Raw genomic sequence first — 10,583 nt, 5'->3', positions numbered from 1 at the left:
CAACCTCCGCCTCCTGAGTTGAGGCGATTCTCCTGCCTCAGCCTCCTGAGTAGCTGGGATTATAGGTGCCTGCCACCATGCCCAGCTAATTATTGAATTTTTAGTAGAGACGGGGTTTCACCATGTTGACCAAGCTGGTCTCGAACTCCTGACCTCAGGTGATCCACCTGCCTCAGCCTCCCAAAGTGCTGGGCTTACAGGCATGGGCCACCGTGCCCAGTCATTTATATGTATTAACTCTTAATCATCAAAACAAACTATGTGGTATTACCATAATTATCCCCATTTTATACAAAGCAACAGAGGGATAAGGAGGTTAAAGCCTTTGCCCAAGTGCAAGAGGTAGGACAGGAACCCAGAGTCCTGTGCTGGTAACCGCTTTTCTGTGCACTTAACATTATCTCATTTAATCTTTGCAGTCACTTGATGAAGAAGGTGGTGGTCCTAGGGTATTGGAGAAGTTATGTGACTTGTTCAAGGTCATGCAGCTGGAAGATAGTGGTGGTAGGACAGGAAGTCCGTTGGGCCTGATTCTGCAGCCCTCTAACCTACCCTCCTTTGCTCCTGCGTCCCTCATCCCCTCTGCAGAATGGGCACCCTGTTACCATTCTGAGCCACTGTGTGCAGAAAAGGCAGCATGTTGGCCAGGCTGGTCTCGAACTCCTGACCTCAAGTGATCAGGCTGCCTCAGCCTCCCAAAGTCCTGGGATTACAGGCATGAGCCACCTCACCTAGCCTCTGAACACTTTGTACTCAAGCCATTTCCCAGTGCTGTGTTTGCAGTGAGCACCCCCGAGGGATGAAGACATGTCTCCCTGTGGGACACTGGGCTTACCAGGGGCCCTAGAGGAGGGGAATCTCTCAAGCTCAGAGCTCTATGGCTGCGGTACAGGCCCACAATGTGTGCGGTGTCAGTCTGGGCCCTTCCATGTTGCCTCTGTGGGACTTGGGGTAAGGGGAACTGACGCGAACATCACGCTGCTGTTGCTTGGTGTGAGCAATTAATTCCTGCAGCTCTCACCCTGGAGTCTCACGTCTTTGGGTCAGACAAACTCATCAGCTTGTGGAAAGGGCACAGTCCCAAGGACCTGTTAGAATCTTCTATTGTGCACATGTTGCTCTTAAAATATACAAATCAGTTGTGATTTTATTTTATTTTATTTTATTTTTGAGGCGGAGTCTCGCTCTGTCGCCCAGACTGGAGTGCAGTGGCGCAATCTCAGCTCACTGCAAGCTCTGCCTCCCGGGTTCACGCCATTCTCCTGCCATAGCCTCCCAAGTAGCTGGGACTACAGGCGCCCGCCACCTCGCCCGGCTAGTTTTTTGTATTTTTAGTAGAGACGGGGTTTCACCATGTTAGCCAGGATGGTCTCGATCTCCTGACCTCGTGATCCGCCCGTCTCGGCCTCCCAAAGTGCTGGGATTACAGGCTTGAGCCACCACGCCCGGCCATCAGTTTTGATTTTAAAAACATATGCATTTTTTTTTTAGTGACAGGGTTTTTGCTGTGGTGCCCAGGCTGGTTTCAGGCTCCTGGGCTTAGGGGATCCTCCCTCCTTGGTGGCACTACAGGCATAATGTATCATCACGCCCGGGACTGATTTTCGTTTTTAAAGAACAATAACCAAAGACATACACAAACCAAGAGTCAAAGCTTGCTAATTAGAAAAAAGTCAGGAAATGGGAACCATTCAAAGAAAATGCCTCGGCCTCCTACTCTCACCTATCCAAAGACAATTAGGTGAATCCCTTAGTGAATATCTTTCCAGACGCTTTTCCATATAGAGTCCCGCATCTGGCCGGGCGCGGTGGCTCACGCCTGTAATCCCAGCACTTTGGGAGGCTGAGATGGGTGGATCACCTGAGGTCAGGAGTTCCAGACCAGCCTGACCAACATGGAGAAACCCCGTCTCTACTAAAAATACAAAATTAGCCGGGCACAGTGGCACATGCCTGTAATCCCAGCTACTTGGGAGGCTGAAGCAGGAGAATTGCTTGAACCTGGGAGGCAGAGGTTGCGGTGAGCCAAGATCATGCCATTGCACTAAACTCCACTTCAAAATAAATAAATAAATAAAATAAAATAAAAAATAAAAAGATTCCCACATCTTTACTAGTTTGCTGAAATAAGATCCAAGCATATGCAGTGTGTAGGAACCACCTTGGTTTAGCCAAGCCTCCCTGACTGGGGGCCACTGTGGTGACCCCCAGCTCCCCGTGAGGGAGTCAAGAGATCACCAGCTTGCAAAGGTTTTCACGGCCCCCAGCCAGACTCGGGGGCTTCCTCTTGCCCTGCTACTTCCTGGGAGCTCTGAGGGCAGGAAATGGCACCACTCAGCTCCTGGCCTAACAGCTTGGGGACCACAAATGCAAAGGAAACCACCCTCCCCTCCCACCTCCTCCTCTGCACCCTTGAGTTCTCAGGCTCACATTCCCACCACCCACCTCTGAGCCCAGCCATCCCTAGCATCACCCCTTCCATCCCCTTCCTCAGCCAAGAGCCAATAATCCAGATTCCAGATCCCACACTTCCCTGCCTGCCTCAGGTGAGCCCCAGACCCCCAGACACCCCACTGGCCCCTGAAGGAGCAGGTGATGGTGCTGTCTTCGCCCAGTAGCTGTGGGAGCAGGGCGGGTGGGGCAGGATGGAGGGGTGGGTGGGGTGGGTGGAGCCAGGGCCCACTTCCTTTCCCCTTGGGGCCCTGTCCTCCCCAGTCTTGCCCCAGCCTCGGGAGGTGGTGGAGTGACCTGGCCCCAGCGCTGCGTCCTTATCAGCTGAGCCGGTAAGAGGGTGAGACTTGGTGGGGTAGGGGCCTCAGTGGGCCTGGAAATGTGCCTGTAGCTTGAAAAGACTCTGACAGGTGATGATGGGAAGAGATTTGGAGCCACTGGGCTGCACAGGGTCAGGGAAGGCCAGGAGAGGGTGGCCACTGCTGGAGTCTGAGCTGACGAGGCTGGAGGGAGCCTCGGGATGGGGCTGATGGGGGAGCTGCCAGCATCTGTTCCTCTGTCATTTCTGATAACAGTAAAAGCCAGGATGGAAAAAACCGTTAAACCGCAGGTTGAGCCTGGCTGTTGGTAGGGAAGTGGGCAGAGGGGAGGCCCGGCCAGGTCCTCCGGCAACTCCCGCGTGTTCTGCTTCTCCAGCTGCCCACCTGTAGGTCCTAGCTCCTGCTGTTTGCCTGGAAATGGCCGTGCTTCTCCTCCTCCTTGGGGTGCTGGTGGTAAGCCCAGAGGCTCTGGGGGACACGACAGCTGTGCAGACACCCATGCCCGGAGAGACTTCTGGTCCTTTGGTCTCTACTAGCAAATACCTGAGCATCTACTCAAAGATGTACACCGCTTCAATAACGAGTGACCCTACGGCCGACAGCACTGGGGACCAGACCTCAGCCCTACCTCCCTCAGCTTCCGTCAATGAGGGATCCCCTCTTGGGACTTCCCTTGGTGCCAGCACGGGTTCCCCCTTACCTGAGCCAACAACCTTACAGAATGTTTCCTTCAAGATGTCATCAATGCCCCAGGAAAACCCTCATACAACCAGTCATCCTGCTGTTCCCATAACAGCAAACTCTCTAGGATCCCACACCATGACAGGTGGAACCATGACAACGAACTCTCCAGAAACCTCCAGTAGGACCAGTGAAGCCCCTCTTACCACGGCAACTATCTCTCTGGAGACCTCCAAAGGCACCTCTGGACCCCCTCTTACCACGGCAACTATCTCTCTGGAGACCTCCAATGGCACCTCTGGACCCCCTGTTACCTTAGCAGCTGGCTCTCTGGAGACCTCCACTGGGACCACTGGACCCCTTGTTACCATGACAACTGGCTCTCTGGAGCCCACCAGTGGGGCCAGTGGACCCCAGGTCTCTAGTGTAAAACTATCCACGATGATGACTCCAACAACCTCCACCAACACAAGCACTGTGCCCTTTCGGAACTCAGATGAGAACTCACGAGGCATGTTGCCAGTGGCCGTGCTTGTGGTCCTGCTGGCGGTCATAGTCCTCGTGGCTCTGCTCCTGCTGTGGCGCCGGCGGCAGAAACGGCGGACAGGGGCCCTGGTGTTGAGCAGAGGCGGCAAGCGTAACGGGGTGGTGGACGCCTGGGCTGGGCCAGCCCAGGTCCCTGAGGAGGGGGCTGTGACAGTGACCGTGGGAGGGTCCGGGGGCAACAAGGGCTCTGGGGTCCCCGACAGGGAGGGGTCTGGCCGGCGGCCCACACTCACCACTTTCTTTGGCAGACGGAAGTCTCGCCAGGGCTCCCTGGCGATGGAGGAGCTGAAGTCTGGGTCAGGCTCCAGCCTCAAAGGGGAGGAGGAGCCGCTGGTGGCCAGCGAGGATGGGGCTCTGGATGCCCCCGCTCCTGATGAGCCTGAAGTGGGAGATGGGGCTGCCCCTTAAGTGCTGGCGAATAGTAAGGCTGGAGGCCGGAATCTCAGCCAGCCTCCAGCACCTTCCCTCTCACCATCACACTGCCCCCTCACTCCCACGTTTCCACCTGGCATCCTGATCCTCACCCGAATCTCTCTCTCTCTATTTTTTTTTTTTTTTTGAGACAGAGTTTCGCTTTGTTGCCCAGGCTGGAGTGCAATGGCATGATCTCAGCTCACTGCAACATCTGCCTCCTAAGTTCAAGAGATTCTCCTGCCTCAGCGTCCTGAGTAGCTGAGATTACAGGCGCCCGCCACCACGCCCAGCTGCTTTTTTGTATTTTTGGTAGAGACGGTGTTTCACCATGTTGACCAGGATGGTCTCAAACTCCTGACCTCAGGTGATCCACCTGCCTCGGCCTCCCAAAGTGCTGGGATTACAGACGTGAGCCACCACACCTTGCCTCCTCACCCACCTCTTCACTCTGAATCCTCATCAGGCTTCTCAGCCCTGGATTTCCTGCTGACATCCTCACCCAGCACCTGCAACCAGCACCTGGGCAGGGCAGGGCCGGCACCTCTCAACATCTGTGGACTGAATTAATAAACACTCTTCATCCACCCCTATTTATCTCCATCAGGATTTCCCCCTCTTTCTTGTTCTTAGAAACAGCTGCTGAGTCTTCATCGGCCAAATTTATCTGACCTGTGATTTCTCTGAGAATTCTCCTTTTCCCCCAGACCCCACCCTGGGTTGACCAGAGTCTGGGAAGAAGAAGGACAAGAGAACCTGGCAAACTCCCTCCTAGGATTAACTTTGTAAAGCACCCTTGCCCGGTAGCTGCAAGGGCTGTGGAACCTGGGCAGCCCGCAGCCACCTTTAGCTCTGGGTCCCCAAGGCCAGCCAGGAGCATGGCTGGGTGGGGCCACCGGCCCATGCTCTCAGGCAGGCCTGTGATCTTTCCCAGGGCACCTGGACTCGAGGCTGGCCCTGGCCCATGCCACCACACTCTCCCCACTCAGGGACAGAGGCAGCCAGAGGCCTTGCGGTTTCTCCTCTGAGTTTCTGGCTGGGTGTGTAGTTCTCAGAAACCCCAGTGCCTGCGTGCGTCCACTCATGGGTGTGGTTTGTGTGCAAGAGCTGAGGATTTGGCGATGCTTGGGAGGGGTAGTGGCGGGTACAGACAGTGTGGGAGTGGGAAGTGGTGCAGAGACTGAAAAGGGTCGCCCTGAGCATGGGGGCACAAGGACTGCTGAGAATATGTGTGTCATCTTTGCTCTGATGGGGTAGACATAACAGAAAATCTAACTCTGTCTATAGCCCCATACAGCATGCCAGGGTGACCACAGTGGCTGGTGCTTTTAATCCCAGCACTTTGGAAAGCTGAGGCAGGAGGATCGCTTGAGCCCAGGAGTTTGAGTCTGAAGTGAGCTGTGATTGCACCACTGCACTCCAGCCTGGGCAACAGAGCGAGACCCTGTCTCAAAAAAGAAAAGAAAAAGGAAGCCAGGCTTCCTAGAAAGATTGTATGTGTGACCCAAATGTGAGTTCTTCAGCTCAATCACGGTAATCCCTTCCTTGAAGTCTCCCTTTCTGCAGTACACATGCATGTGCTCTCTCTCTCTCTCTCTCACACACACACACACACGTGCACGCGTGAACAGAGGCAGGGGGCGAGGGGTCTGCCCTGGTCGCGGGGACTGGTCTTGCTGGCGCTTCCCCCCTGCACGTTTCCAGGTTTAGTTTGTCTGTGTCTCCTCTTCCATCCCAGGGGCTGAGCCCCTTCTATCCTCCAAGAGGAACCAGTGAGAGTGAGTGAAGGGGGTGGGCCCAGAGCCAGGGACTTCCCCTGTGAGGCCTGGGTGGAGAGGTGAGGACCCAATGGTGCTGCCTTTGAGACCAGCCCAGCCTACAGCCCGGGAGCACACATGGGCCAGGGCAGTTGGTATTTCCCGAGGGCAAAGAGGAAATTTTCAAAGAGGAAGTTGTTGAGTTAGAGGTTGCAGTGGCTGAGAGCAGACAGGTTGACCTGCGAGAAAAGACAGGGGAAGCATGTGAGTGTGACAGCCTTGCTCTGTGGCCTGAGCAGGAGATGGGGGAAAAGGATCAGGTGGGAGATGGGCTCGTGCAGTGGGAGAGGAGAGGGAGGGAGGTGGCGGGAAGGCGCTTGCTTAGTGGGTGGGAAGAGCTGAGCTGGGATGGAACCGGCTTCTATCAGCCAGGCTGGGCATCCACTGGGCTGCATCTGGTGGCCTTTTCTGATTGCTATTTGGACTCACTGCAGCTGCAGAACGACAGAGGCCACGTCCAAAAGTCCCTTAGAGACACTGTTGTCTTAGAGTTGTTTAAATAAGTGCCCCCATATCAGGTTTAGAAAATACTGTCACCGAACGCCGCTGTCCTCAGTTCCACCTCCCTTTCCTTTGACAGATATGGTTGTTTTCTGAGCCGGGACTGGTTTTAGCCAGGTTCTGGGCGAATCCTGAAAAAAAGAGGTGAACAGTGAAACCCAGTCTCTACTAAAAATACAAAAAATTAGCCAGGTGTGGTGGCGGGCGCCTGTAGTCCCAGCTACTTGGGAGGCTGAGGCAGGAGAATGGCGTGAACCCGGGAGGCGGAGCTTGCAGTGAGCCAAGATTGTGCCACTGCACTCCAGTCTGGGCGACAGAGCGAGACTCCGTCTCAAAAAAAAAAAAAAAAAAAATTATTTTTACTTTTTTCTACAGATGAGCACCACCACATCTGGCTAATTTTTGTATTTTTTGTAGAGATGGGGTTTCACCATGTTGCCCCAGCTGGTCTCAAACTCCTGGGCACAAGAGATCCACTGGAGCGCTGGATCTGATCCACCTTTTTTTTTTTTTTTAATTATGCATTTCCACCTGCTATCCCCTCTGCTGGAAATGCCTTTTCCTTTTCCCAGCTTGACAAAATCCTTCCCAGCCTTCAAATATCTGAGGCAAGCCTGGGCACAGTGGCTCACACCTATAATCCCAGCATTTGGGACCACTTGAGCCCAGGAGTTCAAGACCAGCCTGGGCAACACAGCAAGACCCTGTCTCTACAAATAAAAAAGTTTCAAAAATTAGCTGGGGATGTTGGTGCACACCTGTGATCCCAGCTACCTGGGAGGCCCAGGAGGCTGAGGCTGCGGTGGGCTATGATTGCAACAATGCACTCTAGCCTGGGTGACAGAATGAGACCTCATCGCAGAAAAAAAAAAGGATCTCTGAGACATCAGCTCATTCATTCATTCATTCATTCAAATGCATATTCATGGAGGATCTGCAACACACCAGGCACAGCAGCCACCAGGGATAAAGCAGTGGCAGGATGCAGTGGCTCATGCCTATAATCCCAGCATTTTGGGAGGTTGAGGCAGGGAGGATTGCTTAAGGCTAGGAGTTCAAGACCAGCCTGGGTAACATAGCGAGACCCTGTCAAAAACATAAAAAAATTAGCCAGGCAAGGTGGTGCATGCTTGTAGTACCAGCTACTTGGGAAGCTAAGGCAGGAGGACTGCTTGAAGCTGGGAGTTTGAGACCAGCCTGTGCAACATAGTGAGACCCCGTCTCTACAAAAAGTAAACATTTATATATATATTTTAAAGTGGAGCAGTTCAGTGCAGTCTTTTTTGAACAAACATGAAATGGGTGTCTTTTTTTTTTTTTTTTCTGAAATGGAATTTTCACTCTTGTTGCCCAGGCTGGAGTGCAATGGCATGATCTCGACTCACCAGAACCTCCGCCTCCTGGGTTCAAACGATTCTTCTGCCTCAGCCTCACAAGTAGCTGGGATTACAGGCATGTGCCACTAAGCCCGGGTAATTTTGTATTTTTAGTAGAGATGGGGTTTCACCATGTTGGTCAAGCTGGTCTTGAACTCCCAACCTCTGCTGATCCGTATGCCTCGGCCTCCCAAAGTGCTAGGATTACAGGCATGAGCCACCGCACCCAGCAATAGATGTCTTTTAATTCTCTGGAGGAAAAAGCAAAGCAAAAGAAGCAGTGGATATTTTTAAGACTAAAAAGGAAAACAAAAAAAGGAGATAGAGCAGGCCGGGCGTGGTGGCTCATGTCTGTAATCCCAGTACTTTGGGAGGCCAAGGCCGGTGGATCACCTGAGATCAGGAGTTCAAGACCAGCCTGATCAACATGGTGAAACCCCATTTCAAAATACAAAAAACTAGCTGGGCATGGTGGCGGGCGCCTGTAATCCCAGCTACCCCAGAGGCTGAGGCAGGAGAATGGCGTGAACCCAGGAGGTGGAGGTTGCAGTGAGCCGAGATCGTGCCACTGCACTCCAGCCTGGGAGATAGAGTGAGATTCCGTCTCAAAAAGAAAAGAAAAGAAAAGAAAACAGTTGGGTGTGGTGGCTATGCGGTGGTACTATGGGAAGCAGAGGCAGGCAGATCACCTGAGGTCAGGAGTTGGAGATCAGCCTGGGCAACATAGCGAGATCCCTATCTCTATAAAAGATATGAAAAATTAGCCAGGTGTGGTGGTGTGCGCCTGTGGTACCAGCTACTCAAGAGGCTGAGGCAGGGAGGATTGCTTGAGTCTGGGAGTTTGAGGCTACAGTGAACTGTGATCATTCCACTGCACTCCAGCCTGGGCAACGGAGTGAGACTCTGTCTCAAAAGAAAGAAAATGGCCAGGTGTGGTGGCTCACACCTGTAATCCCAGCACTTTGGGAGGTCGAGGCGGGCAGATCATGAGGCCAGTTTGAAACCAGCCTGGCCAAAATGGTGAAACCCTGTCTCTACTAAAAATACAAAAATTAGCCAGGCATGGTGGCATGCAGCTGTAATCCCAGCTACTTGGGGGGCTGAGGCAGGAGAATTGCTTGAAACCAGGAGGCAGAGATTACAGTGAGCTGCGATCGTGTCACTGCACTCCAGCCTGGGCGACAGAGCAAAACTCCATCTTGGAAAAAAATTAAAAAAAAGAAAATATAAAATATGGTATAAGATTAAATATATTAGTTATGAAAATAATTGTAAATGACTTACTGAACTTATAGTCACTAAAAGTCATGTTTTTGAAAATTATGTAATGACTTTGGAAAATACCAGCAATATAATGCTAAGTGGGGAAAAAAGCAAGTTATTCCTCCGTAAATACATATGATTCTAGTTTTGTAATAAAAATTCCTAACCATATAGGCACTTATAGGGAAACAAAGGACCCATTGCAAATTACCATGCTTATCTCAAAAGTGGTGAGTTTATGTGTGATTTTTATTTTGTTTATGCTCTTCTGTTTTCCGAATTTCATACAATAAATATCTGTTACTTTTACAGTATGAAAAAATAGTGGTCAAAAAGGTGTTCAAGGGGGTCACCTGGGGGTGTCTGGTTTGAGGAGAGTATTGGGGGATGAGGTTGCAAGTAGAGGCTGGAGCCGTGCTATGAAAAGTCAAGAGTTTGAATTGAGTTCTGAGGTGTTTTTTTTTTTTTTTTGAGAAGGAGTCTCGCCCTGTTGCACAGGCTGGAGTGCAGTGGCGCGCGTGGTTCACGCCATTCTCCTCAGCCTCCGGAGAAGCTGGGACTACAGGCGCCCACCACCACACCCAGCTAATTTTTTTGTATTTTTATTAGAGGCCGGGTTTCACCAGGTTAGCCAGCATGGTCTCGATCTCCTGACCTCGTGATCCGTCCACCTCAGCCTCCCAAAGGGCTGGGATTACAGGTGTGAGCCACCACGCTCTGCTAAGAGTTTGAATTGCGTTCTGGAAGTAGTGGTGAAGTCAACACACCTAAGTCTGCTCTTCTCCTCTCTTCTGGTCCCCAGAGTGGTGAGTAGCATCGTTCCGGTGGCCCAGGCAAAATGCCTTAGGACCACCGTGCAGCCCCACTCTCTCACCATTTCTGTTCTCCAGGTGCCAAGTCCCTGGCTCTTCTTCTACCGGCCCTTGCGCCCCTTCCTTCTCTTCAGTCCTCATCGCACCTCAGCAGGATCGTATTGACACTTCCCCTTTGATTTCCTTCCACTCTCTGCTAGTGATGGCCCCGGGGACCCTTCTAAAAGGTCACTATGGGCTGGGTGCAGTAGCTCACGCCTGTAATCCCAGCACTTTGAGAGGCTGAGGCGGGTCAATCATCTGAGGTCAGGAATTCAAGACCAGCCTGAAAGTACAAAAATTAGCCAGGCGTGGTGTTGTGCACCAGTAGTCCCAGCTACTCGGGAGGCTGAGGCGGGGGAATTG

The 10,583-nt window shown here is 52.4% G+C and overlaps 1 protein-coding gene across 3 annotated transcripts; it reads left to right on the top strand.

Moving 5' to 3' along the window:
* The first annotated feature begins 2,398 nt into the window (after window positions 1–2,398).
* On the top strand, window positions 2,399–5,012 carry SPN (sialophorin). Of its 3 annotated transcripts, XM_033218103.1 has the most exons (3): window positions 2,650–2,783; window positions 3,148–3,689; window positions 3,744–5,012. In XM_033218103.1, exons 2-3 carry the CDS (start codon window positions 3,189–3,191, stop codon window positions 4,404–4,406), a joined length of 1,164 nt encoding a protein of 387 aa, XP_033073994.1. In that variant the 5' UTR covers window positions 2,650–2,783; window positions 3,148–3,188; the 3' UTR covers window positions 4,407–5,012. The 3 variants fall into 3 exon arrangements, with proteins under 3 accessions (XP_033073993.1, XP_033073994.1, XP_033073992.1); XM_033218102.1 differs by lacking the exon at window positions 2,650–2,783 and adding an exon at window positions 2,399–2,546 and having other exon boundaries at window positions 3,148–5,002; XM_033218101.1 differs by having other exon boundaries at window positions 3,148–5,012.
* The last annotated feature ends 5,571 nt before the right edge of the window (window positions 5,013–10,583 follow it).

Source organism: Trachypithecus francoisi, unplaced genomic scaffold (genome assembly GCF_009764315.1).
Source record: "Trachypithecus francoisi isolate TF-2019V2 unplaced genomic scaffold, Tfra_2.0 Lachesis_group10, whole genome shotgun sequence".
Classification (NCBI taxonomy): domain Eukaryota; kingdom Metazoa; phylum Chordata; class Mammalia; order Primates; family Cercopithecidae; genus Trachypithecus; species Trachypithecus francoisi.
This window is presented reverse-complemented; position numbering and strand designations above follow the sequence as displayed.

Bases quoted from the DNA above. Each gene is read 5' to 3' on its own strand.
- SPN (XM_033218101.1), top strand. From the start codon at position 3,189: ATGGCCGTGCTTCTCCTCCTCCTTGGGGTGCTGGTGGTAAGCCCAGAG.